At 50.3% G+C, this 26,829-nt stretch overlaps 9 protein-coding genes across 9 annotated transcripts; 7 read left to right on the forward strand and 2 right to left on the reverse strand.

Annotated features, from left to right (window-relative positions):
- Window positions 1-6: 6 nt before the first annotated feature.
- Aspvir_004288 (uncharacterized protein) lies at window positions 7-2,695 on the forward strand (the record flags this gene model as incomplete). Its single annotated transcript, XM_043267519.1, has 7 exons — window positions 7-93; window positions 154-222; window positions 288-321; window positions 387-533; window positions 590-1,825; window positions 1,877-2,325; window positions 2,378-2,695. The coding sequence occupies 7 exons, from the start codon at window positions 7-9 to the stop codon at window positions 2,693-2,695; spliced, it is 2,340 nt and encodes a 779-aa protein (XP_043123454.1).
- Window positions 2,696-4,289: 1,594 nt separating this feature from the next.
- Window positions 4,290-5,758, forward strand: Aspvir_004289 (uncharacterized protein; the record flags this gene model as incomplete). Its single annotated transcript, XM_043267520.1, has 4 exons — window positions 4,290-4,321; window positions 4,381-4,768; window positions 4,831-4,965; window positions 5,030-5,758. The coding sequence occupies 4 exons, from the start codon at window positions 4,290-4,292 to the stop codon at window positions 5,756-5,758; spliced, it is 1,284 nt and encodes a 427-aa protein (XP_043123455.1).
- Window positions 5,759-6,040: 282 nt separating this feature from the next.
- On the forward strand, window positions 6,041-6,736 carry Aspvir_004290 (putative nuclear distribution protein RO10; the record flags this gene model as incomplete). The annotated part of the gene is made up of 2 exons (XM_043267521.1): window positions 6,041-6,272; window positions 6,330-6,736. The coding sequence occupies 2 exons, from the start codon at window positions 6,041-6,043 to the stop codon at window positions 6,734-6,736; spliced, it is 639 nt and encodes a 212-aa protein (XP_043123456.1).
- Window positions 6,737-8,294: 1,558 nt separating this feature from the next.
- Aspvir_004291 (uncharacterized protein) lies at window positions 8,295-9,743 on the forward strand (the record flags this gene model as incomplete). The annotated part of the gene is made up of 1 exon (XM_043267522.1): window positions 8,295-9,743. The coding sequence occupies one exon, from the start codon at window positions 8,295-8,297 to the stop codon at window positions 9,741-9,743; it is 1,449 nt and encodes a 482-aa protein (XP_043123457.1).
- A 2,424-nt stretch (window positions 9,744-12,167) lies between these two features.
- Window positions 12,168-13,223, forward strand: sho1 (osmosensor SHO1; the record flags this gene model as incomplete). The annotated part of the gene is made up of 4 exons (XM_043267523.1): window positions 12,168-12,236; window positions 12,310-12,465; window positions 12,515-12,637; window positions 12,705-13,223. The coding sequence occupies 4 exons, from the start codon at window positions 12,168-12,170 to the stop codon at window positions 13,221-13,223; spliced, it is 867 nt and encodes a 288-aa protein (XP_043123458.1).
- Window positions 13,224-14,647: 1,424 nt separating this feature from the next.
- Window positions 14,648-15,900, forward strand: Aspvir_004293 (PQ-loop repeat-containing protein; the record flags this gene model as incomplete). Its single annotated transcript, XM_043267524.1, has 8 exons — window positions 14,648-14,804; window positions 14,868-14,902; window positions 14,957-15,042; window positions 15,097-15,187; window positions 15,251-15,380; window positions 15,433-15,489; window positions 15,540-15,588; window positions 15,651-15,900. The coding sequence occupies 8 exons, from the start codon at window positions 14,648-14,650 to the stop codon at window positions 15,898-15,900; spliced, it is 855 nt and encodes a 284-aa protein (XP_043123459.1).
- Window positions 15,901-16,882: 982 nt separating this feature from the next.
- Aspvir_004294 (ssk1 response regulator receiver) lies at window positions 16,883-19,680 on the forward strand (the record flags this gene model as incomplete). Its single annotated transcript, XM_043267525.1, has 3 exons — window positions 16,883-18,443; window positions 18,511-19,169; window positions 19,240-19,680. 3 exons carry the CDS (start codon window positions 16,883-16,885, stop codon window positions 19,678-19,680), a joined length of 2,661 nt encoding a protein of 886 aa, XP_043123460.1.
- A 782-nt stretch (window positions 19,681-20,462) lies between these two features.
- On the reverse strand, window positions 20,463-21,842 carry Aspvir_004295 (mitochondrial 37S ribosomal protein mS45; the record flags this gene model as incomplete). The annotated part of the gene is made up of 2 exons (XM_043267526.1): window positions 20,463-21,146; window positions 21,381-21,842. The coding sequence occupies 2 exons, from the start codon at window positions 21,840-21,842 to the stop codon at window positions 20,463-20,465; spliced, it is 1,146 nt and encodes a 381-aa protein (XP_043123461.1).
- Window positions 21,843-23,452: 1,610 nt separating this feature from the next.
- Aspvir_004296 (cell cycle RNA binding protein whi3) lies at window positions 23,453-25,303 on the reverse strand (the record flags this gene model as incomplete). Its single annotated transcript, XM_043267527.1, has 1 exon — window positions 23,453-25,303. The coding sequence occupies one exon, from the start codon at window positions 25,301-25,303 to the stop codon at window positions 23,453-23,455; it is 1,851 nt and encodes a 616-aa protein (XP_043123462.1).
- Window positions 25,304-26,829: the final 1,526 nt, after the last annotated feature.

Below are 26,829 nucleotides of genomic sequence, written 5' to 3' on the forward strand. Positions count from 1 at the left end.
TACGGCATGGACTCCGAACCGTCAGAGGAAGCTATAACGAACTTTGTGAACTTCACAAGCACATCGCGGGAGCATGCAATACGATTTCTGAAGGTAAGCAGATATCAAGGCTACCCTTCTATACTTTGCACGCTGACATCAGATACTCTGCAGGCCAACGACCTTAACTCGAATAAAGCTATCAACGCATACTTTGAAGATCCGACTCCGCCCCAATTAGAGGTGACTCTTGGAGATGATTGAGCTTTTATGAGACTGAGACTGACCGCGGACTTGCTACGCTCTAGCCAAGTAGTTTTCAACATGACGAGAGAGTACCCTGTATGTCCATACCAACGCCCACCGGATACTAGCATAGCGGCTCGGTTAACAGTCCTGCCTCGCAGCCTTCCAGATTGAACAGTCAGACCCTGTTGTCGGAACCTCCTCTGGCGTTCCTCCTTCGCGCCCCCCGTCGATGTCGAATTTGAATGAACAAGCACAGGCCACGGAGTACCAAGGGCATAAAACGGGCCCTGCCCACAGCGCTGCAGGTAGGGTGCTTCATTAAGGATGGATGCGCCGCTTCGCTGACATGGTGGTTTTCTAGGTGTAGCGGAGGCAACAGGAATGACACTTGCTGAACAGGAGGAGCGTGAACTTCAGGAAGCAGTGGCGATGTCATTGAACCAGAACCTGGGGCATCAAGAGATGGGAATCACCAGCGTAAATCAATCGAATTTCGGCAAAGCCACGCGGGATCGCTACGATGAAGGCGCATGGGCAATGACTCTTTTCAATTCCAGTGCGCGAGAGATCATCATCAGCCCGGACCCCGCGGACCGCAGAAGAGTAGCAGACGAACCGGCGTTCCTTCGCCCATCCCAGGATAATCTGTACCTGGGTGGGCTGCTGACTATCTTGCATTCAATTCCTTTGGCGCGAGAGGCTCTTCTTCTACGAAATAAGGTCCTCCCAAAGTACGGTCATGATCCGCAGTGGTGGAATGGTCAGCCGATCAATTTGCCTAAGATAGTTACAATGCAAGATGCGCAAGACGGTGACACGGCCTGGGACGACATCCTTTACGAAACTCAAAGACTTGTTGCTTTTCTAGATGCGACAAACCGCGCATTCGGTAGCGTCGATGCTCTTTCGAGCCTGAAGAGCATGGTATCTTATGACTCTGAAAGCGGCATCAGTCAATTCTTGGAGAAATGGCAGGAAGCCGCCGTCAGAGCGGATCCGGGAAACCAGTTGGCAACCGTGTTCTCGTCAACCGCATTCAAGCGTCCCCTTTCGGTGTATGACACGCCAATCCAAAAAGAGTTCTTTATCCTTGACCCATTCGTGGAGCCCGATCATGGTCAAACTCTCTACGATGTGCTCGATCGGACCATCTGGTCCGACAGACCAGGGGAAGAGCTAGATGATGTGTGGCTGGAACATGTGGCCGAAGTTTTGATGATCAAATTGGATAGCTCCGACTCGGGGAAATCTGTGGATGTGAAGATACCGGCGGTCTTCTACCCGGATCGGTACCTCGCCACTTGCAAGGACCTGGCGCGTGATTTTCGTGCGCGACGGCTACAAGTTTACGAAGAGATTAACAAGTTGGAAACATTGATGAATCGCTTCTCTGTCTCGGAATCGGTCTTTCATAGAGGGCTTGGATCTAGGGAGATACTCGAGAAAGCCGCCGTTGCTGCTTCTTTCACTTTGCCCACAAGTCTTGCCAATGGAGTAGGTGACTTGACTTTGACACCGGAAGCAGCAAACGCCGAGGCGCAACGATTGGCCGGAGAGTTGAGAGATCTCTCAAGCAAAATCGAAGACAAGCTGAAAGGTAGTTTACAAGTTCTGTTTCCATTGCTTAAGCTGACAACGTACATTGCAGAATTGGAGAACAGGAAACAGAAAGCTGTCGAAACGCTTCGGAACTACTCCAAGTTCCTCACTGAACCGTCAGAATCACCTACAGAGCCACCGCAACATCGGTACTCTTTGCGCGGCGTGTGTACTGAGCCACATATAACTTATGTCCTCAAACCCGTCACATCCCACAACTCTGAGCAAGCGACAGATCTACAGCCTAGCGCAGGCGATCAGTGGCAATGGTGGCGAATAAGCTTCTCTACTGACGATGCAAAGGCCCGACAGGCAGAGACCAATCGAGATGGAAAGGCTGCAGCAAGCACTGCCGATGTCGTCGGGTATACTGCGCGCAAAGTTCGAGAAATTGAAGTGCTTCATGCTGCTCGCGAAGAGTCCAAAAATGTCCTTCTCGTCTATGCCAATTCTAATGCGATGAGCGTTCAGGCTAATCCCCTACCGGCCGAACTTCAAGTAAGGCAACCCTAATGATGGTGTGTGGAATCTTCGGCTGACCAGAGTATAGGCCTTTGTGAATGCGGATAATCAGGCATTCGAAGCGGAATTTGATGAAGCAGCCGCTGGAGATCCCATGGAGGGGCAAATTTCAAATGCAAACACCGCCTCTGGTGAAGGCGAGTCTCCGTCTCGACTCGAGGGACAAGGCCACCAACTGGCGGCTTCCGATCCGTCAGCCAGTAGAAAAGTGAATGTATTTGACTATGAGATTCCGTCTTTCGATGATGAGATGGAATCTGGGCAGGAGATGCAGGAAAGGGGCAGACCGGGTATACTGAGCGCAGCTGGGGCTGTGCAACCATCCCGAACTATGGACTCAACATAGATGAGAGCAAGTGGTTGAACGATTAAAGAACACGCCTAAAACGAGAGGGTTACTCTGCATGCGATAGACTATTTTCAACTATGACGAATCATGACTGATGAAACAGATCTACTTGATCGAGAAATCTAGGAGTCAATCCACGGTATTGTTACAACACAGTGCTATGTTCAGTCGACGTGGTGTGCACATGAAACTGACAATCCTACAAAACTTTTTTCTTTGGCCCGGAGTAAAGCAACACGACTTGTGCTGCACACCTGCAGCTTCAAAGGCCTGCGCAAGTTTCTTTCCAAGTTGAGTAACGCGAAAAGACTCATAGTGCATTGGAACAAGGACATCAGATTTCAGCGCCTGCAACAGCCTGCACTGGACTCGCCGTCCATATGGGCTGTGACCCAGTCGGCAGCGGCACAACAGCGAAAGCAAACATACCTTTCCTCCCGCGGCTAGTGTGGTGGTTTCCCAAGGTTCATGCCCTTGACACCAGGGCGACTCGCCAGATTCTCCGCACCGTTAACTGTGTTCAAGACTTTGCGGCCGTGAGGACGCGTCGGCCAAACTAGTCGAGGTATCTGGGTGGTCCTCGTGGCTGAGCTGGATGGCGTCGATCGGCGGAGGCGGAAGCTTCTAAGCCTAAGCCCTGGGGCTCAAAGTTCTAGAGCAGGGCGATTCCTGTGTCCCATTCCGTCCTGCTGGGGTAAACGTGGGGTCTGTGAGGAAGGTTACGCCATCGATGTCGATGATGGCCGTTGCGGCTCCGACAAAGGTGATGTCCAGATAACTTGTGAGGCTTGCAAAGACCATTTCTTGCTTGGTCTGGTAGCAGAAGGAAGCGAGTGCCGACTCGAAGATTCATGTGGAAATAAAATGATGCTCTGGGTGTTCATAAAGTCACCGAGTATGCTTCAGGCGCTGGTGTTTATACAGATTATAGTAGCCATTTCCCGGAGGAGCTTCGCACAAGCGCCGCACCCTTTTAAATAGATGTAAGCTTTGCATGACAAGACGCTCGGGGACTATGAGCTCTTTCTTCCGATATTCAAAAATTACTGTCGTGATGACATCGTGCCTTCGTAAATGGTTTGGTTTGTAGCTTGACCGACTCAATTGACAAACACTGTCAACCAAATACGGTTAGTGGGTGGCCAACTGGCATCCATAATCCATCAGCTCATGCACGCCTTTCATGCGGAATGCCATGTGGGATTCCGACTACATTCTATGCGCGGAGTGACAGATGTCTCAGGGTTCATCTAGTTTCATTACAATTATGACTAAAAGTGTTGGTTACTGATCGACAGAATTTTATCTGGCCTAGTGATGTCCTCGATCTGTGGATAACGTCATGAAAGTCAAGCAGAAGTCAGTATGCGGAAACTGTAGACAGAGGAAACTAGGGGTAAGATTCGCATGATCTCTTAATGGATATAAGCAAATGCCATAGCTCTTACCTTTTAGTGCGATGGGAAGCACCCGGAATGCAGCCAGTGCACACTTACTGGGCGCAAGTGTCCAGGTTACCCGCAGGAGTGGACGTTCGTCCAGCAGAGCATACCTTCAACTGAGGCATCGCATCAAAATCAGATCTCGCAGAATGGAGCTACTGGCGGGTCACATTCATGCCAAGTATCGGTCAAGAGTACAACTCCGTTGCAGATCTCGCCTGACGCCGCTTCTCAGCGTAGTTTCGCTACTATAAAGATTCCGGATATCATTTCAGCTTCACCTGAAGAGCTGGCCTTTATTGTGGTCGAAAACTACATTCCAAAAGATGACCTTCCTTGTCTGTCTGATGATTCGAATAACAATGGCTGCTCACGGATCTGCGGCTCCTGGGTTGAGGTTCTCCCGCGTCTTGCCAATACCTCGAGTCAGGAAGGCGTTTTCTTCCTCTCGCTGAAAGCACTGGCTTTTGCGATTGCTTCCTATAAATATCCTCAAAAAGTCTCGAGACTAGACGCTACAACGGTTTATTCTGCAGCAATTTGTGCATTGAGAAGGCAGTTGGCGGCCATAAGCCAGCCATTCAATGCAGAACTAGCCGCCTCTATCATGTGTCTGAGCTTAGCTGAGGTGAGAAACTTTATTTCAGAAGGGTAGCAGAGCGGTGCTAATCTGGAAATATTCATATATAGGGCATGTTTCCGGGAATGGGACCGGGAATCTCAACCCACATCAAAGGTGTGGGTCAATTGATGAAAGCCCATGGACCTAATCATTACCAGGCCGGGTTGCTGCACAAGCTCTTCGTAGGGTTCCGACCTCTCCTGGTTAGTATGATGATTCATGGTTAGTGTCTAGATAGAGATTATCAGATGTCTGACGCACGTTAAGGTCATCGACGCATTTCGCTTTCGCGAGCCAACCTTTCTTGCTGAGAAGCAATGGGCATCTATACCTTTTGCATTTTCTAACACGTCGCTCATGCAGGACTTCTTGAGTGGAGTCGCAATTATCCCGAATTACTTGCACGCGGTTGACCAACTCATGGCTAACCCAGACGACGGCTCAGCTGACAATGTCAGCGAAGTTTGTTTCGCTTTTGTGGAGTGGATCGATCGACTTGAGCAATGGGAGCAAATGTTGGAGCGCGAAGAAGGTGCCCCATACGAGATATCGTCCGAAGGAGAACACCCATCACAAGCGATTAACCCTGGCATTACAGGGCACACTCTCTGGTATCCGTGCGTTACCATGGCGAATGTGTGCACCCACCTCTGGGCTATTCGCATCGTTTGTCTCAAGGAGATTGACAAACTCAGGGCGACTTTTAGCAATATTTTGGAAGCTTGTATACCCGCAAAGTTCTGCAGTGTGGAATACCAGCAGAACCAGGTTCTTACTCTGTCGAAGCGGATCTGCCACAGTATGGAGTACCTGCTGCAGGATGAACTGAAATTCTTCGGACCGGCTTCCACTGTTTTTCCTCTCAAGGTGGCTTATGACTCATTCAGAGAGTGTGGGAGGGGTCAGGAGGGATATATCAAGTTCTGTAGGTCTATAGTCAGTCGACTTGACGCGAAGGGGCTGCGCTCGATACCTGCTGCAATCTATGCGCAATGAAGGACTCTGCAATTTCTAGGATGACGTTTCAATGTTTAGTTTGGCGTTTGCCTTGTTTATTCCCTGTCGATAAATAACAGTACATTAAACCACACACACCGAAAAGTCATAAACATTCATGAGTTCGATAGATAGTGTATGGCAGAAGGCAGATAACCAGTTGGAGTCTTGCTTGTATGCTTTGTTTGCACCCCCAGACCCATTCACCACCATCACCAGAGCATTAGCTCCAAGAACCAAAACGCATAGCCCAAGCATCAATTGTCACCTGCTTCCTGTAGAATGGCTCTCGAAAATGACGCGGTAGCCGGAGCCACGATTGAGCTTCTCGAAGCTCGCCTCCAACGACTCACCTACCTCCTCACAGGCGACGCAAGCTGGACGGGCACTCCAACCGCGCCCGCCAAACCAGCCGCCCTCGACGACACGGTCTCGCGACGCCTCCTACGTCTAGAAAAGGACCTCGAGAACCTCAGCAGGAATATCCCCGCTGTACGAGATGTTCTACAGCTCCGTACGCATTCCTCCTCTCTATCTTGCAGATGAACCAAACTAACAGGACCGGATTCAGACGATCGCTTCCCCGACCTCTTCCGCCCTACACCTCCGCAATCCGTCCCGGAGAACCTGACGACCCAGAACCTCGCCTCGATTGTCCTTTCGTACGCGTCCGCATTCCCCGAGACCGCGTCCAGACTCACTTCGTTAAATGACCTGCCCGTCCCGGACGCCCAGGCGTCGGCGTCGCTCGTCCAGCTGCAGCCGCGTCTCGATCAATTGGCTCGTACCCAGGAGGAACAGGCGAGGCAGATATCTGAGCTCCGCGTGCGGACTGCGCGGGTGTTGCAGCGCTGGTATGAGGTTGGGCTGGTGGGAAGCGGCGAGTGCTGGGCTGAATGGGAGGGACGGCTGGAGGATGTAGAGCGGGAGGTGAAAAGGGAGGAGGTGGTGAGGGAGAGAAGGACGAGAGAGATATGAGGCTGATTATGTGTATGGTTTCTCTTCCGGCTTGAGTTTTGACTTTCTATGATACCATTCTGTTGTCTGTTGGTTGGACGTTTTTGTGTTTTAAAGCTGGTTGGCTTCTACAGTTGAATCCGGAGCTCATGTGGATAGATACAGGCCGTCAGTTGAACGTTGTACATTCTTCTGCTGGTCCATTTTATTTACTCATACTGCGACCAGACACACTAACATGTTCACTGAGAATAGGCAGCCAGATCTCTTCGAAACATGAGATAATGAAAGGTTGCTGTCCTTGGTAAAGGGAGCGAGGCTGAATGCCACTGTTAACCCTTAAGTCTTCAAAAAGTTTTTGGTTTGAGCTAGCTGGCCTATACTTTCAGTCTTGCTCGCTGTGGTACGTTGTGTGGCGGAGTCATTCGAGAGAGCCCCGAGTTTCTCTTATCCCACGGTTTTGATATCAGAAGCCGGCTATGACCGGCTATGACGTGTCGATGAATGCAGGCAGAGAATAATGTCACTGCCGGTACCTCTCTATTCAAAATGGAATAGAGGTGATTGTTCCGTTGCTACATGCGTCAGTCTCCTTCTGTCCAATCCTAAGACAACAATGATGAATCCTTTGGTAAAATGAAGATATAGATCCCGCATGCATCTACAGGGTCCAAGCTCCAAGCTCCAAGCCTGCTTCCCTTTAGAACGGAGAACAAGGGCCAAAGACACTTGCCGAAAAGGGCATCATTTCCTACCCTTCTTTTTCGTCCGTTACGTATGCCCACATCCATGGTTTTGGTGTGGACGTGCTTGGCCCACGGATCATAGAACAGCTCAAGTACTTAGACGTGAGAGGTATGCTGCACCCTGGACTTGAACGGCCTAGGTCAGAGTGAATTCACGTCCCGTTAGTCAACCATACAATTGCAACAGTACTGTATGTAGTAACTACCTAGTAATTGCCAAGGTGCCCAACAAGGTGCCAGAGATGCTTGGCCATACCTTAATTGCCCGTTCGCTCCCAGGGCCCAAAATCCACAGTCCTCTTGACGACCCCTCAACGGCCTTTGCTCGGCCTGATACTTGACCTTTCCCTCTTATATATTTGAGAGTTATGAAGCACAGTAGGAGACATCCGCATCTCCCAGTCGCACTTCAGATGCCTGTAATTGGCCACCGTGGCAGCTACACTGCCCTACTAGAGTAGGACGTTCAAGTCTGCGTCAATTCACGTACCCAGGGTCTCAAGCTTTGAGCCATTTACAGAACTACCATAGGAACTCCACAGACGGACCTGTTGCCACGAAGCTTACTACTCCCATAGACCAATCCATATCCGGAGAACTCGACTGCCTACCATACCCCGCGTGTCGCGCCTCGCAGTCTGGAAATTAGAGTTCCTGGACGAAGGGAGGCACTGGATTTCTAACCAGAAAGAGCGAATATAAGACTTGATTCGCGCCCGCCATCCTAAGAGTCACATATGTCAGTTACCGGTCGTGAATTACACCTCGCATTTCAACGAAGCCCTGATCCTGGTTTGCTATTTGTAGAGCAGTCAATTTCTCATCTTTATTCCATGCCGAAAAAGGAGACGGGTGAGAAGCGATGCAAGCGTTATACACAGAAGCAGGCAGCCACGAAGAAAACCCTCCTGCTGGATGAGATCAGTGAAATCCTGGGTCGTCAGCTTGATCATCCGACAAATACTGTGGGTGTTTCATCTGTTAGCATCAGTAGCGGTAGCAGCTACACTCTCCATGATGCTGTCCAGGGTGAAGAATGTGTGCCACGGACAAAAAGCACCAAGCTGCCCGGCTGGCGGCACTCCGTACCCTCCCGAAGCAAACAACCTATATCAAGACCAACTTCGCAAAGCACATGTCAGGCATCTGCGGCTATATTCACACTTGAAGATCTCGCAGCTGTTCGTGCCATCGAGAAATTAGCGACAAGGTACGGGCGGGTCTCCCACATGAGTGTTCTCGATCCTAGGTACAAATTCTTCGTGAATAGAGCGCACACTGCTGCTCTGTCGTTCAAAGTGCATAACAAAGTTGCTCTGGTCATGGGCGATCCCCTGTGCGAGCCGGACTGGTTCGCCAATGTCCTCGCAGAATTCAAGGAGTACCGGAGGAAACCCGGCTGGAGTATCGCTTTCATCGGTGCCAGCGAAGTGTTTACCGACTACGCTAAGGAACATGGATGGACGACCATGCAATTCGGCACCGAGCGCGTGCTCAATCCCATGACCAATGATGTGTTGAACGAGAGAGTGGGGAAACGCATCATCGTACAAAGCAAGCAACTGCTCAATCCGAGCAAAGGCAACATCTCTTTGGGTTTATACGTACCGGCGCAGGGTGAGGATCTGGACGTGCAGAGGGAACTGGTCAGGGTTTATGACTTATGGCGTGAGAAGCGAAATCGTGCTGCCGGCGCAAAGGCTTTCATCACGGTGTATGACCCTTTTTCAATGCCGGCGTTGATGATGTACATCTACACCAGAGGCCCAGACGGTGTAGCCAACGGCTTCGCGGCCATCCGACATCTTGGTGCCAACCAAGGATACCACATTGACCCTTGCATTGCAGCTCCTGGAGCACCCAGAGGGATCACCGATCTGTTAATCGTTGCTGCCATGGCGCTCTTGCACTCAATGAGAGTTTCGTACCTCAGCCTTGGATTTGAGCCCTCGGAAACACTGGCTGACATAACTCGACTGTCGCCTCCTATCGAGAAGATCACCCGAGCGATATACAAGCGTACATTCAAGCAAATGCTTTTTCAGGGAAAACAGATGTTTCACGAAAAGTTCAAGCCGGATGGCTCGCAGGGATCACCGCTTTTCGTCCTTTTTCCCGCTGGTGCTCCCAGTCTACGACAGTTGGTCGCTCTTTCCCGAATGTCGAATATCAGCATTCGAAAGCTTGTTTTCGCAAGGTCCGGGAAGAACTCGGATGCGCTTATGCCTGACAAGCAAAAAGATAGAACGAAGACTTGGGATGGATCGTCCAAAGTGAGATGATATATCAGTGATTGCATTCGATTACCAACGCACAAGGTTGCTGACAGTTTCGCTGAAAAGTTGTATCGCTGGGTTTCGCATTCAGCTCGTCTGCGAGTTCAACAAGCACAACTTCACAGCGATCCTCGGAGCTAGATCAATGAGCCATGCTGTCCGGACTGTCCGGCATCCAGTCAATGCACAGGGTTCCCTTGTAGGATCTAGAACATGCAATATGGTAGACGACGATCATGCTGAAATCTCGGGTGATTTGACCCACCATGATGATATCTAATGCCAGAGTCAAATTTCCTCGAAATTAATATGGATCTAGGGAAGATTGATTCGATTCGCAGTGCATATGTTTCGTAGATTAACGAATGCTAATCCTTATTTCGCTGCTCCCGTGTCAAGCCACTTGATGGATACCACTGTGCCACATGCATCAGCCTCATCATACAAAAAAGGTCTAGAACCTTCAGAGCACAAGCAAATGAGTTGCACAAAATACAACTGCTGAGGCCGACACTGGAATGGTTCTTTTACTCTTTTCTCTTTTTTTGCTTTGAAACTTTTGCGTAGCTCGGTCGCTAAGTAGGACCCATTATTATTGTGCATGGTGCCATTTTGGCGCACTCCTAAATTTCCAAATTCCAAGATCTCATTTTGATTCATTACTGGGCCCATGGTTCCGACTCAACTCTGTTGGTTTCATATTTGATCCTTCCAGAGCTACTCCATATATGCATTACTGGTCTGAAGAATCCTTGACAAAAAAAAATTAAAAAATTCAGCATACAAGGGTAACCACAACGTCGCAATGACAAGATGGGAATAACAAAGGATCATTGCCGAACGTGCGCTAATAATAACTACAGAAACAATGAGCATTGGTCACGGTTGTTACATCCACTTATTCCACCTACCCCAGCCGCCCCTCTTGGTGCTCCGTCAATTCGCGCATCTTCCAATCATGTCCTCTCGTCCTCCTCAGTCGTCGGACCTGCCAGGGGGAAATGATACTAATAATCCTGTACTCCGTACCGAGAGGTAGATGAAAGAGGAAAAGGACCAGACCATTGAGACCAGAGTCAATTCTCAACTTTCGAGAGTACAAGTCCGTCTGTTTGCCTTGCGGAATGCATTGGCCTGGCCCACAAGCAGCATGGTTCCTGGGGATGATACTCCGTGCAGGGCTGCCCTTTAGTTCTTGTACGTACCCAAGTATTGAGACTGCACGGGTACTGCGATCCAAATGTAAGGGTAGCCGGTAGTCTCATAGGTCTTAATCTGACCCGATGAACTCTGTAGCTGTCTTGCAAGACTCCCAGGGCTTGTATGATCTACCTAGATCCCATWAAGACCAAGTAGTTGGTCAGTTATTCTGCGTAGTTCTCTGGTGTTGACCTGAGATATCTACATAAGTCTCACCCACTTGGTTCCCACTACGGAGAATGTACTACCGTAGATAGACTAGTCGACTCACTGATCAACTCTCCTTTTCCCGACCAGACACTGGGTCAAGGCTCTGTCTTTCATCAATTAATCTCCATCTTCATCATCATCTTCTTATTCTATCATTCTTAGAGAGGTACTCGCGTTAACCGATCTTCTCATACTGTCCTTGTTTCTTTGTTTTCCACCTCATTCTTCTTCTTCGACCTCCTCATCGATTGGCTTTCCCCCGTCGATTTACACTCGTTCCTCACCTTGATTCTTCTATTATCTTTCGATTTTTCTTCCTTTCTTCCCACTAACGTTTCAAACACCACCTTCGTTCCCTACAGCCAGGTGCTGTTGTTGTCTCTCCGCGTCTCTGCAAGGGGTTCTCGCTTGCTTCCAGTTTCATACCACCAGCCTCATGCTAGATTCGATTGATCTCAAATTACCGATTTGATTCTCGGTCAATCCTCTCACGCCGACATCTGCACCAGTTTTCGTCATCGTAAGACATACACTCGCTTTTACCTGGATCGTGTCGCAAGGTACGATTACACGTCACCTCATCTCCATTTCCTCTCTCCCTTGTCATTGACCCGATTCCTGCTGCGTTCATTACAATGTTCTGTAGTCGACTATCAATTGTACCTATATGTTCTTTTTCTTATGCGCATTTGCATTTCCATTTGTGTTGCGAGTTGTGACTGACTCTTTGCCCAGTCTCGTTCTTTTCTGCATTCAAGTCGCTCTCTTCATTCAATCGATATCGACATATACCATCTCGACTTCACGAAAGAAATAACGTGTTAGAATATCGGCCTGCTTTTGCCTTGTCGCTTGTGATATCTGTTGCATCGCGATCGAGTCGAGTCGAACAAAAATCGAATCCTCCACATCCAACCGCTTCGACGACACTGTATATAGTGAATACCGTTCATGCTGGCATATTCTGAGCATTCTCCGTCCTTTCATAAACCGAATCCATATACGGAGCCCCGGACAAGAATGGCGAAGTTTCGGGCAAGCAATATTTTAGGCGACCCATTTGCGCTCGCGACCATCTCCATCTCGATTGTACGTCGTCCCTAATGCGGGTTATTGGCATGGACACTGGTGACTCGTGACTAATCACGTTCTCGATCTTTAGCTTGCGTGGTTGATCGCATTTATCGCATCAATCATCTCGGATATTAAGACGGATTATCCCAATTACTCATGGTGGGCAGTCGCCTACATGTTTTGCTCTATTATCGGGGTCTCAATTGTTGTTGGTTCGGACACCGGTCTCGTCTATGGGGTAGCGGTATGTTTCTCGACCTCGGCGTGGGATTCTCAGGGCTGATGGGTAACAGGTTGTGGGCTACCTTTCAACAGGCTTAGTGCTGACCACTTTGGCGGTCAATACTCTGGTCTACGAAAGTGAATCCTCGTCGCAAGCTGCAGCTGCCGGATTCATCCTCTTGTCCATGGTCATTGTAGGTTATCCCTGGTTGACCTTCTAGCGGTCGCAGCATTCTCTCGAACTAAACTAACCTTAAACAGGTAGTGTGGATATTCTACTTTGGATCGACTCCTCAAGCTACGCATCGCGGCTTTATCGATTCGTTCGCCCTCAACAAGGAGAGCAGCGGCGCATACGGAAATCGACCCATGTCTACAGCTTTTGGTCATCGCCCAGAGACAATGTCGACAAGCGCACCCCAGATGTACACTTCTGCCCAACTCAACGGCTTCGAAACGTCGTCTCCGGTGTCAGGTCATCCTGGTGGTGCTCCCGGCTCAGAAAACCGCAGCTCCTCCCAGCCTCGTTTCGGCAATCCATCTGCCAGCAACGTTGCTGGGAACAACAACGGTCAGGACGAAGTCCCACAGCCAACAGAATACCCGTACAAGGCAAAAGCGATATATTCCTACGATGCCAATCCCGAAGATGCCAACGAAATTAGTTTCAGCAAACATGAAATCTTGGAAGTGTCGGACGTCAGCGGCAGATGGTGGCAGGCCAGAAAATCCAACGGAGAGACCGGTATTGCTCCATCGAATTACCTGATTCTGCTGTGATTCGGTTGGAGCGCACTTTTTTCCCTTTCTTGTTCTTCTGGTCATTCCTACTTTTGTCGCCATTCTGTCGCAAAAGCTTTCGTATTTGATACCCTTCGAGTAGTATCACTCGGCCCGAGATCTGGTTCCGCCAAAAGATCATGTTATGTCTGATGGTTTCTTTTGGATTCTGCGCTATCTGTGGCATCCCGTTCTAAGTGGTGCGTTCTTTCAGTCTGCTGTTTTATCTCCTCCATCTTTTATCTCCATTCAGCGGGCATCTGCGCGCTTACCATTCATGGTTCTGTCTTCCATTTGTCATGCCTCGTATGTGTTTCCAACGGTTCGATGTGTAGTTGGTTTTTTATTTCTTTCGGATTTCCACCTGCTGTTAGAGAAATGTCGAAATTATTCGTTTGTAGCGGCATTCGAGTTATATGATTAAGTCCGATAAGTTCAAGATCGCATTGCCGTGGAACCCAGTCCAAAATGTCGAGTACTTCGAGATCGTGCTCAGGAGCTGCCACGTGCGCGGGACGTTGCGTCCAGCATCGGAGAATTTCCCATAATTTTCGTTCAGTGCGATGTAGGAGCTCGAAACTTTCGCAAGCTTCAGAGGATCAAGCGCAAGTAGCAAATGATGTCGACCAGATTGTTCCTCCAAATGAAGTCGTGGAACGCTTCTATCTATGCTTCTTTTGTATTGTTCGGCGTATCTAGATCGAGGCACCTGACTAAGTCCCCTCTTCGGCATCCACTGAATTCGCTCACAACTCAGAGTCAGGAGTCGAACTTGCAAGGTCAAGGCACACAGTCTAGCTCCCTAGGCGGTGGGTGGGTGGGTCTTCTTCTCCAGTGGTTTACCTGTCTAGTCTTAGTTCCCAAGCCCAATCTCCAGTTCTCCATTGTCGGATCCCCCAATGAGATGACTTTCCCGCGAGCCAGAACCACACTTGCTGCCGCGCAAATGGCTCCCTGCTATGTCTGGTGTGCAGTCGTGGAGACCGCATTGGGAAGATCTCGATCCTTGACTGTTATCAAGATAAGCTGGAAACTCATCAAAATGCTTGGAGTCGTGTACGGCCTTGGTCTCCAGAGCTTGTCTGCTTGTCTCTGCAGAGCAGAAGGGATTTTCTTGTCTTCAACCAAGCTTCTGGTGCAGAACTGAACGAAACCGCGTAGCTACCTGGCACAGGGCATGGTGATGCTTACTGTGTTGTGCATTGACCTGCGTTGACATCGTCACTGGATTTGTCCTTCTACTGCAAGGCTGGACAGATTCGCACAAGTTTTTTATTTTGCTTTTTGTGGAAGGATGATTGTTGTCTGAGACAGATAATCCCCGGGTCTACGTCTTTATTGTTTTGAAACTATCCTCTCAGTACTTGGTGGACAAGTTGTTGGAGTGGAGGTCCATAGTCACTGAAACCCGACTTCATACAAGGATGGCCGATACCGAGAATGTCACGGTGGCGTCCAATGTACTGGGGACCATCGGAACGGTTCTCTGGTGCATTCAGCTGATTCCGCAAATATGGCATAATTGGCGACAGAAGAAGACGGACGGACTGCCACCGTCTATGATGTTCCTGTGGGCTTCTTGTATGTTTGCACTTGGGTCCTCTGCGTTGTTCCGGAGCTCGATAGCTGATCCTTTAAATATAGGCGCTGTGCCCATGGGAGCATACTTGATTCTCCAGGTACAAGTGATTCCATGATGAGAGGGACTAGAAATGTTGACTTTCATCCTGCAGAAAGTGAATATACCGCTGCAAATACAGCCGCAGATATTCGGCTTCTTTTCGCTAGTCAGCTGGGGTCAGGTTTTATATTATAATCAGTAGGTAATGCCTTTCATCTTTAGATATGGTTCAGGGCTGACATTGTCCCTCAGCAACTATAGCCAAGTCAAGGCAATCTCTTTGGTAATTGGCACAGCAGCACTGTTCGGTGGTATTGAGGCGTTGCTGATTCTCACATTGCGAGTACGTCTGCGTAATGCACCTGTCAAGGCTCCTTTGCTGGAATAGATACTGACCGTCGCGTAGATACCCTACAATAAAGGTATGACCTGGCCGGATCTTGTCGTTGGCGTCGTTGCGGCTGTTCTGCTGGCGTCGGGGCTTCTACCGCCGTATTTTGAGCTATGGAAGCGAGATGGGCGAGTGATTGGTTTTAGTAAGTGGTCCAAAGCTTTCGGGGTGGACACACTTTGATTGATCCGTCGCAGATTGGGTCTTTTTGTCCATTGATACTTTGGGAGGACTCTTTTCTCTTTTTGCGTTAGGTATGCTGCTTATTCGTCCAAGGCAGAGGATGGAAGCTGACTGCTCGAAGCCGCGCAGGGCACATTTGATATCCTCGGAGGAGTCATGTACATCATAGTGTAAGTTTACACCCGTTTAGATGCATTGCTGTTATGAATCGGTAGTGACCGTGATGCGATAGTGTCGTCCTGGAAGCCGGCATCTACGTGAGCCATATCATTTGGCGCATTCGATACCGGAAATTGCGAAAAGAAGCCAAAGCTGCGGGTGTGAGCATTGATGACATGTTGAGCATGCACAGGAATGAGTCTGAGCAGGTGAATGATACTGAGAAGAGGCCTGGCGATATTGAGAGCCAGATTGCTGTGGACCAACGGCAAGCTTCAGTCGAAGTTGTAGAGCAGCCTGAATTGAATGAAAAGCATAACTGAGTGGAAGTGGGTTCAGGAGCGTCATCTAGCCAGCTATAGAAATAGAGAGAATAAGAGAACATTGGAATTGCCCAAATACATACCATCTAGAACTTCAATGTGCATCAAGAAACAAAATTATATAGACCGAGGTTCGAGTCGAAGTCACCTAGTAGGTAAGTCGAGCTACCTAGTAGCTACCCTAGGTATTCAGGTAAGATCGGGGATGGTTAAAGAGCAAGCAATTCAAGTGTTATATAGAGCTCATCAAATCAACTAGTGCCGTCACTTGGTAGCTGTGAACCGTTGGATAATGATAGAAGATGGTCAAAGCGCAACCTCTCCTGTCCGTGATTCTGTTTTTCAGCTGTCATATCAGGTAAATTAGAGTCATACAAGGTAGATAACTAGATCATATCTACCTGTTTCTGTCTTTTTAATTCTCCAACTTTCCCGTTTCTTCCGGAAGATCATCCTCCGCAAGGATTGAGTCGCTTGCTTCTGCTTGCATCTGTATGTTCTAGTCTAGTAGTACTCTATACACAAGCTTCAGTCCCCAAGCTCCCTTTTTATTTACTTCTTCTGCCTCTCCAACCATCTCCTTTCCCCTCATCCCGACCACAATTCTCCAAGCCTCTCAGCTCCTGAGATGGTTGGTTCCACTGATCGAATATGAAGAGCTGAAAAAAAGAAAGAAAAGAAGTAAAAAAAGATTCCACCAACTGCCTTGCAGACCGCTGAGCTGCTGCTACTGCTCCTGCTTCGATAGAAGGCAATATTATTGTACGACTGCAGAGAATGAGGTGACAACGCAGTGCTCTTTTCATTTTTCTCTTTTGTTGTTTTTCCTTTTCCTTGTTGTCATCTGTGTTCTAGACTTTCTCTCTCGGTTGTCTCCCCATTTGTTTTTCTTCCTACCTGTCTGTCATTATTATTTCATCTCTTTCAGTGCAATAATATTTGATAGCTGAGCTATCAGACAATACTGTGGTGGATCGTCATCATGCCTGACCGCCGCCTGTCGCAGCTGCTGAAGTCGAAGCTTCTGCGGCGATCATCGACCACGGCTACGACTTATCCAAAACAGAACCAGAAACCCGTTAACGTTCAGAAAAAGGCGGCCGCCGGAGCGGATCCGCCTGTCGACCCCAACTCAACCTCCGACCTTTCCTGTTCCCTACCTCCTCATCTCTTGACCCCTAACGAAGGAGAAGCGGATGCCAAATCCCGCGCCTACAGCATAGTTTCCTCCATACCCCTCGATCATCCCAGTACCCCCTGCGAGATTCCTGGTCCTGCCACTGGTTCCTCAGCGGGCTGCGATCAGTACTTCACCCACGTCGACCGATTGGGCGTAAACTCACATCAAGAAGGATCACAGAACAGTTCGATTCAGCAGTCTCCGACACTCGTGAGGAGCCTTCGGCACAAGCAGCCGACCGAGGGAAAAGACAAACGGGATTCACAATCGCCGGAGGGAGATCAAGAAGGCGAGTACGGCTACGAACGTATCCGGAACGACTCCGATCCTCAGTGCAGCTTGACCGCAGAGCTTGCCAATAAGCCCTCTCCACCACATACTCCCGTCGGCGACGACTCGCTACATTCAGCGTCGGCGACCCCTCCTCCACTTTCGGCCTCGCTGCCAGGGCCCGCTGGCGCAAGCTCGCTTCAAGCAGCATACCGACCAGTCCGAGAAAGTCCCAGCGTGCCACCACTCGAATCTCAATTGACTCCGTCCTTGGGCGCTGTCGCCGAGGACTCTTCTGAAGAATCTGCCTCCCATTTCGTCGGTCCTCCGTCGTCATCCCCGTTTCCGAAGCGCCCCACCATTGGGGTCCGTCGTCAGTCGCTTCTTCCAGCCTCACATCAACACTTGATCAGTGGTCTTTTGGGTTTTGGGCCTTCTCAGAACCTCGGCCAGAGCAGCGGTCACCCTGCCACAGTCAACGCTGAGATGATTCCTCGAAAAATCTGGGTCAAACGGCCAGGGGGCTCGGCCACCCTGGTGCCGACCATGGAAGATTCGCTTGTCGACGAGCTGCGCGATCAAGTTATCATGAAGTACGCCAACTCTTTGGGGAAATCATTTGATTCGCCTGATATCATGATCCGCATTTCTCCTCGAGAAGGTTCCAACCGACAGTCTACGCCCGAGCGGATACTGAGTCCTGAGGAACCGTTAGGTGTGGTCATTGACTCTTACTTTCCTGGGGGCCAGACGGTGGACGAAGCGTTGGTCATAGATATCCCTCAACGGCGAACGCCGAAGCCGTCCCCCCGCCACCCTGTATATTATCACCATTCGGAACCGGGCGAGCATGGCGAGTACTTTCCGCTCATGCCTGCGAACCCAAATGTCCCGACGCCCCCCACTCATCCGTCGGTCTCATCTACGAGCGTGAACGCCCATACGGCACCCTCAATCTCTATTCTCACCACTGGTATGGCGCCTCCGCTACCCTCACCAGGCAATAGAGCAAACCGACATTCCCGCCGGCCACCACTCACTCGACATACTACCAACTCACCCACAATGCTTGGTACAGCGCCAAATGCAAAAGGTACGCGTGGACCCTTACTGTTCTTCTTTGGACCGTTAAGATATCGTTTCTTACTGACTAGATGTAGACTCGAGTATGGCCCCGTGTCCTCAACCTCCCGCAGCAGCGCCCCAGGTCCCTACGCCGCCTGGTCCTCCTCCCGAATCGCCTCAGACCAAAACGCACACACCGCCAGCGCGTGTTTCCTCGCCGCGCCCGCGTCCCACAAAACCGAAGAAGGCCGGCAACGGCCAATCGCCAAACGCTGCCTTTGGCGGCCTTATTGAAGGCACGGTTCCTCCCATCAACGTCCTCATTGTCGAAGACAATATCATCAACCAGAAGCTCCTGGAAGCTTTCATGAAGCGACTCAGCGTCCGTTGGAAGTGCGCTGCAAACGGTGAGGAGGCGGTGAGGAAATGGCGCCAGGGTGGGTTTCACTTGGTCCTGATGGATATCCAACTCCCCGTCATGAACGGGTTAGATGCGACCAAGGAGATTCGGAGACTCGAGCGCCTGAACGGGATCGGTGTCTTCACCAAGACTGCCTCGGGACGATCGAGTGCCAGCTCTCTGTCGGCGGAATTGAACCAAGCATCATCTGAGGGTTCGCTGTCCGAGGAGGATACTCTTCATGACTTGTCTCTGTTCAAGAGTCCCGTTATCATTGTCGCTCTGACCGCCAGTAGTTTGCAGAGCGATCGGCATGAGGCTCTGGCTGCCGGCTGCAATGACTTTTTGACCAAGGTATGTCATTTTGGACGCTTCGCGCATCCTGTTCCGGGGTAATGGCTGACTTTCTGCCCTTTTTTTTTAGCCCGTTGGATTTCCTTGGTTGGAGCAGAAGGTGACTGAATGGGGCTGCATGCAAGCTCTGATTGACTTTGAAGGCTGGCGGAAATGGCGAGGATTTGCCGACGAACCCCAGTCATCTTCTCCCACCAATGGAGGTCTCACCAGCCCTCTGCAGACGGGCGCTGATGGTGTGTCCAGCAGAACCTCGACCTCCTCGTCATCTGGAGCAGTCAACGTGACGGCCCGGGAGCTTGACGCGGGTCCTGGTGCGGGCAAACGCAAGTCCACCGTTCCCGAATTGACCAAGCCCGTGGATATCCTTCCTGAGGAACCTCCCGGAAGTGATAGTGGCGAGGGCAATGAGACTCTGGATTCACCGGCCCAGTCCCTTACCTCCGTGCACGTCGGTGACCCAACTGAACCTTCTAACGATGAGGAGCACCAAGCTCTGGATGCTACGTAGTCTGTTGCCCCCTCTGCAACTCAGGCCTCAATATCTCCCTTTGATACCATTATACTCACACGATTTGTACGAGGAGAGTTCCTCTGTTTGATATTACACATTGTTTCCTCCAGTCTCTTACACGTCCCGCTTTTCTGTATCTTCCATTGGATACCCAGCATAGCCATTACTCCTTTTATCATATGCGATGTCCGTACCTTATTGGTCCGTCCATTTCCAGTGTTTACCACAAACATCTCCTTTGTTGAGCGGCATGAATCCTCGATTGTATATACTATCACTGCTTTAGCGACATGCTCTCGCATACGAAAGGAGATGTCCTGTTCTGTTTTTGTTGTTTTGTGAATCCATGCATCGCCCCATTGTTTTTCGCATACTCTGTTGTTATTAGTTAGCCTAGGGCCCCTACCGCCATTGACATGCTGATACCGGCAATTGGTCTAATGTCATCGTCTAATGAGACTAGCTGCATACGTTTGTACCTAGTATACTACACTTGATCATTTCAGCTGTAACCAAAGTAGTTGTGGTTGACGTTTGCAATGCCGATTGACTCGAAAGAACGCGTATGTACCCTTGAGAGTTGAACTCGGAGTTCATGGTTGGTATTGATATTGTTAAAACATGACAGAATATAAGTACAATGCCAATGCTCGACAAAACCGTTCACGAGATATTTGTACAATACATCACTTCCCTGACCGAGAGTAGCTCATGAATGCAGAAGCAGAACGAGACCTTTCCTCATCAAATATGGATCAACAGTGTCAGAAAGAGTTGGCTTAGACCTCCACGCGAGTAGGGATCTTGATCTGTCCCTTCTTGCGATCGTATGTAGGCACACCGTATCTCCGGCCGGGCGCCAGGGCACCACGACCATCCGTGCCCGTCGTCTCGCGACTGACAACGACATCCTTGATGCGGAACTCGAACCGCGAGGACTCAGGCTGCACGCGGACGAGCCGCTGCTCGGCGCGCTCCTTGGCGAGTCTCTTGCGTTCCTGCTCGGTCTCCGCCTCCTGCTGGAGCCGCTCGCGGTAAAGCTTCATGTTCTCGCGGAACTCGTTGGGTTTCGACCGCATCTGGCGCTCGTGGGCAACCAGGTGCGGGTGCGGGATGCGCACATCCGCAGGCTGGAGGACCTGCTGCTCGTCGTCGCCCTTGCCGACGCGCTCGATGTGGGATGGGTCCTTCGTGATCTTGCTGATGGCCTCGTCCGGGGAGGCCGCGTCGCGCTCGACTTCCCTGTGTGGCAGGGCGGGTGCGGCGGAGAACACGCGACCGGCGTCAACACGGGTGAATTGCCGGGACTCGGAGACGGGGTAGAAGATCTGGGGATCGGTGAGGCGGTGGACGGGGAGATCGTTGATTGACTCGTGGGGTCGAGCGTCCAGGTCATTGCGGATGTTTGTGACTGGGACCATCTCGTGGACTGCACGAGCGTATGGCAATGCTAGCGACTTCCCCTGAATTTCAAGCATCGTGTTAGAGCAATCCAAGGCTGCCGAGACGCGAAATTTTCAACCGAAGACGAGACATGGGCACAAATCAGATATGGGAGTTGTAAGCATTCCCAAGCAGGTTATGCTTGGGGTCTTAAAGACTAATCGATTTTTTCGTTGTTCTCATCACTGTACCATGCCATCGCAAAAGGGAAGTAGCCAATAGAGCCGGAAAGGCGAAAATGAAAGCATGCATACCTGTTGTGTCCATCGCCTTTCTAATTCTACTAACCGAACAACGGCTGCTACTCGCCGCATATCCACCCCAAGGTCAACACTGACGGCACGCACACTCTGCTTTCTGTCCACAACCCGCCGGTGGATCTCATTGCGCAGCTCCTCGCCGAGTATGGGCTCACTGACGAAATTAGGGTTCAGAGGAAAGGGCCGATTGCCGGCGTTGCTCTTGAGGCGGGTAATGTAATTCGTCCGCCCTGGCGTGTGTTGTTTCAGTGCAGCACCTTCGCCATTGATCCACGCGAACATCTCATTCCGCAGTCTGGTCTGAGCGGCGGGCGAGGAGGAAAAGGGACGAGAGGAGCATGATTGTGAGAGCTTGGAGATACATGTGGAAGAGGTTGAAGAGGACGAGGAAGTAGAGGAGGAGAGGTAAGGGAGGAGAGAGCCCGAGACCAGCTGGTTTTGTATTCGGGGAGGCATTTTCAATGAGGTCTCAGGTGGAGGGGAGTATTGTTGCTCTGGGACAAAGCCAGGGATCACGCAGTCATGGGCTTATACAGCTTGCACACGAGCAATTGAGCGTCTCTCGAATTAAAAATGTCAGCGAGAAGCAGTGGTGAAGTACAGCACTGGTGTTTGTGATAGTGGAAGGAGGACAGCCGGGCGTTCGGAAAGAAACTTTTCGGCTCTCACGATGTGGTCCGTGCCCAGTCACGTGATATAACCAACATTGTCGTGCACTCTTGAGACTTACATGGAGTGATATACTACTTCTGTATCTTCGGTCAGAAGAAAGATGGCACAGGACACAGTATAAAAGTTCTCGTCTACAATTTTCCATTTAGCATAGCAAGCAAGTAAGAAAGCAATCCGCCAGAAAGCAAGACCGAACATCGCCAGTGCATGTTAGCAGTCACAGCACACTGTCCCTCGGCATGCCTCAGTGTAGCCAACAGAGCTTGAGAAGCAAAGAAAATTAAAGGTGACACCATGGGGAATAAAGTAACATGCAATTGATCATAGCCACGATAGAGCAATCCGCTACAAACCAGGGACCAACGACAATAAAAAGTACCGATCACGCCTCCCCAAAGAGCTTGAGGAACAAATAAAAGAACCCAGAAGTGTATCTTGATGGATGTATAACCGTGTAAAGCCAACGCCTCACGAATGGTTCATCTTTTGGCCATATATCCTTGCGGGAGCCAGCCATAATGATCTTGCAAATCATACGACGCTTTTGTCGCAGACTGGCGAGCAACGCAGTCGGAAATTCCTCGCTCGAACCCCACCTTTCTGTTTTGATTCTTTCTCTCTTTTCTTTGTTTCTCAATTTCCCAAGCTTTCCTTCATCCGTTTTTAAATCGAGGCGAGTTGCAAGTTAACTGTATATCCGAGCAAAGAGGGGTGGTATGACCTCCAGGGCAAGAAGAAAAGAGTCAAACACAAGAGGCTCCACCCGCGTTAGACGAGGCAGTGGCAGTCCTCACGAAGGTAAAAGAATGGCCGTAAGAAGAACCGATGCAAGAGGGAATCATGAACGCAGGACAAGACCACTAGAATCAGGCCACTCGAGTTGGACACTATTTGTCTCCCATGGTGAGGCTGAGAAATGAGGTATCGCGAAAACAGGAGCACAATTACAAGTAAGGGGTAGAAAAGAAAGTCCCAGGAGAAGAGAGTGCGATAAAGACCAGAAAGCAAAAGAGGCTGGGTATGTGAAGTAACTCGAGTAACAAAAACAGGTGAACCTGAGCAATGCGAATCCCCGAAAGCTTTGCTGGGATCTGAATACACAAACAGCATAGAGCCGAAGAGGAGTGCAGCCTCACCAAGGGAAAGACATCAGAAAAGCGCCCACAATACCATGCTATGAAAAAACAAAGAACAAAAAACCGGACGGGAGATTTAAAAAGCAAGCAGTCAAGGCCAGAATACCCGTAGTCCTTACTCCCAGGAGGTAAAGGGGAGCCCTCCGAATGCTGATCTAGCTCATGAAAATCCACGACTCCCAATGCGCCAGACTTGAAAACCCTCAACTGTCATCAAACATGTCGGACATTAATTCCAGATAAGAAAATGGGGCCCCTCTACCGACCCATCATGTAGTCAGGGTAGAAAGAATTGAAGCCTCCCACGTTTGATCCGGTAGAAGTGCCGCCAACACCTCCCGTGAGGGGCGGAGTCGGGGACATCAACGAATTCATGTTGTTTCCTCTAATCCCCAAACCAGAGTTTGAGTTGAACGACCCGTTGGTGGGCATAGGTGCGTGGGGATTTCCTGGTGGGTGCATGGACCCATTGTTTCTCAAAGCCATTGGCATCGCCAGTCCCGGCGGCGCAGCAAGCCCAGGTGGAGGACCGCTTACCGTCGAGAACATATTACTGTGGATGCCTCCGAGACTGCTACCACCAGGGATCGAGCCTTGGGCAGAAAGATGGTTGGATGCGTTCATGCTGCCCGGCTGACCGGAGCGGACACCCAGTGGGTTCTTGGAGAAACTCAAGCGAATCCCTGTCTTGTTACTGTTGGAGAGCTTGTATCCATAAAGCTCATTGAGCGCTTTACTAGCCATGGCCACTTCGTCGAATTCGACGAAACACATGGGACCGTTTTGCTTGTTCCGGAAGCACAGGCGCTTGTATCCGCGTTGTTTGGAGAAGAGAGCCTTCAGCTCCTCTTCGGAGGTGTCCGGAGGAAGGTTACCCACATAGAGGGTATTGCAGGGAGGATTCAAGTCGTTCGGATTCGCCGCGGGAAGACTATGACGAGGAGTATGTTGATTACCATAAGGGTATCCATGACCTCCCATCATAGTGTTACCATTAATTGTCTGAGGGAAGGCGGAGGAAGGCGTCGGGACCCCCATGCGTCCTGAGCCGCCAGGAGCATAATTGTGCAGAGGCGGCGAAGTCATGTTGGTGGATAGAGAGAGGCTGCCGAATCGGTTGGTGGGATACTGAGGATTCGTCGAACGTCGAGGCAGGGCGACCGAAGAAGAATGACCGTTCTCGGCGTAGCCAACGGGATCCTTGAGTAGCTCACCCGTATCTTCGTCCGGATCCTGGTCGATCATTGACTTTCCACTAACGCGCGGAAGGTCATGAACACCATTGCCGATCGGAGACTGGGGAGAGAATATGCTTTGAAGACGAGACCCTGACTCTGAGTTCGAGGTCAGGGTGTCGCCATTCGACTGCAGGGACGAATTTGGCGCTGCCAGCTTCTCAAGACTTTGGAATGTGCCGTTGAACCGGGAAGACCGCGACAGGTGGCCATTACCCAACGTATTTCGAGCCGCGGAGTGATCAATCGTATTGCGCCTTGGTGGGTTCAACGCCGACGGGACCGGTCCATGGTAGAGCTCAACGATCATATTGGCATCATTCTGCGAATTTGGCTTGCCATCAAGTAGAGCACAGGCTTCTTCAGCCGCAGCCATAGTATTGAAGCGCGCGATGGCGGTCAGGTACCCGTGATCATCCGGGAGTTCAACAGGAAAGAAATCCGCATCCACGAAATCTTTTGCAAAAAGCAACATACTGCGCAGCGCTTCGCGACTAGTGTTTCGCGGCAACTTTCGCATCACAATTGCGCCGCCAGTATTACCACTTGTGGGTCGAGCGAAGCCGTTCAGGGTCTGGCCCGACCGATCGGAATCAGTTAAACGCATGTTGCCCGGCGCGACACTGTCGAAAGGCAAGGAGGGACCGAGCGGAGAGAAAGGATAAGAAAACGAGCCGCCTAGAGGGTTCGATGTTTGCGAGGCAGTGGGAGAATACACGTCGGTCGACATCGCATTCTGGGCCGTCGAGGGCGGCTGGGAGGAAGATAGCGACTGCTGAGGAGGCGACGCGCCCGACGAGACGGAAGGCGTGCGCTGAGTGGTACTGTAAGAACCTGGACTCGTACGAGTAGACTGACTCGAACCGGCACTCATGCCTCGAGGACCAGTAATGTCACAATACAGGTGTGCGATGATAACAATGTATTCGCAGGGTTGATGATGAAAAACAGTCGCGGGGTGTCTAGAAAAGGAGGGAAGGTATGTCTGCCGGAGCGAGCAAGAATATTGCGATACGATGCAAGAGCGTCAAAATAGTTCAGGTCGACGAAGATGACGCGCCAAAATATGAAGAATAAATGGATGCACGACGATGTGATTTCTTTATGCCCTCATCAAGAACGCGACCGAGTCTTCGAAAGGAGCGCGATTAGGTCTGTGGCAGCTTGGCGGCGAAGGAGGCAATATGAAGACGGGGGACCGAGGGAAGTTGTATGGGAATGAGTCGCACAAGAGATCGATACGTGATAAAATTGACAAGGATCGATTAACTAAGGGAGGAATGAGTAATCGACAAAAGTAACAAGAAGAATGAGGTGTTTGGTGGCGATGAGGCGAAGGAAGAGTGAAAGGAGGAAGATGGATGGGCGAGGTAGATCGGACGAGAAGACGAGAACGGAAGAGTAAAGGTGGAATAGTACGGAGTAGTGAGTGCAGTACGGAGAGTAGATAGATGAGAGAGGTTTTGGGGGGGGGGTGCGTCGAGGGGGAAGGCGGTGGTTCGATACAGTAATTGTACGGGCAGTACCAAGTACAGAGAGTGGAACTGGTCAGGTAGCCTGCCTGGTAAGGTACTACGGTAGGTGTGGAAGCGAAAGTTTGGAACTTTTGGGGGGGGGATGGTGTAAAAGGAGGAGGGAGGCGGAGGAGGATTATTACCTACGGTATAGTCTAGTCTAGCCGGCTGGTAGTGACCCAGATAAGTTGAATGGCGACCGAAGAATGATCCAAGGGACACGCGAATGACAGCAGAAGAAGACGATGATGATGGTTGTGGTGATAATAATTAATCTAAAATGTGTGAAAGCAGAGAAAGGGAAAAAGAAAAAGAAAAAGAGCGCATTGAAGGATGAATAACAATGTGGAATTATCGCATTAATTGGGATGATCGATTACGAGTACCTAGAGTATCTAGTTGAAGTCCGGAACTGGTGCTGAGAGACAACTACTGCTACCAATAGTACTTAGCACCACGCATGAATCCCTCTAGGATTCTGGTACCTACAGTAGCTCCGGTACTTTTAGGCGGATTCACCTTTCCTCCTGTATAAACTTCGCTGAGATTCGTAGAAAAGATACCTACCTAAGATACTAGGTAGACTGCCGCTCAGTCTCAGTAGGCGGTGCATCGTGTGGCCCACGGATCGAGTCTGGTTCCGTCCCAGGAGTCGAAGAGACTAAGAGAGTCGAAGGTCGAAAACTACCCTACCTTACCTTACACTCTGAGTCAGTCGTCCGTATCGACTCTGCTCCGTACCTAGGATGAGATGGATCGGGTCTGATGATGAAAGGAACGAATGACATCGAGGGGTTCTCTGATTGCATCCATAATTCATCCAGGGTGCGTTAGCCAATCAGGAACTGCGGATGGCGTAAGACTCGACTAGACCCAACTCAGCTGA

The sequence above is a fragment of the Aspergillus viridinutans genome (assembly GCF_018404265.1).
Source record: "Aspergillus viridinutans IFM 47045 DNA, scaffold_2, whole genome shotgun sequence".
Classification (NCBI taxonomy): Eukaryota; Fungi; Ascomycota; class Eurotiomycetes; order Eurotiales; family Aspergillaceae; genus Aspergillus; species Aspergillus viridinutans.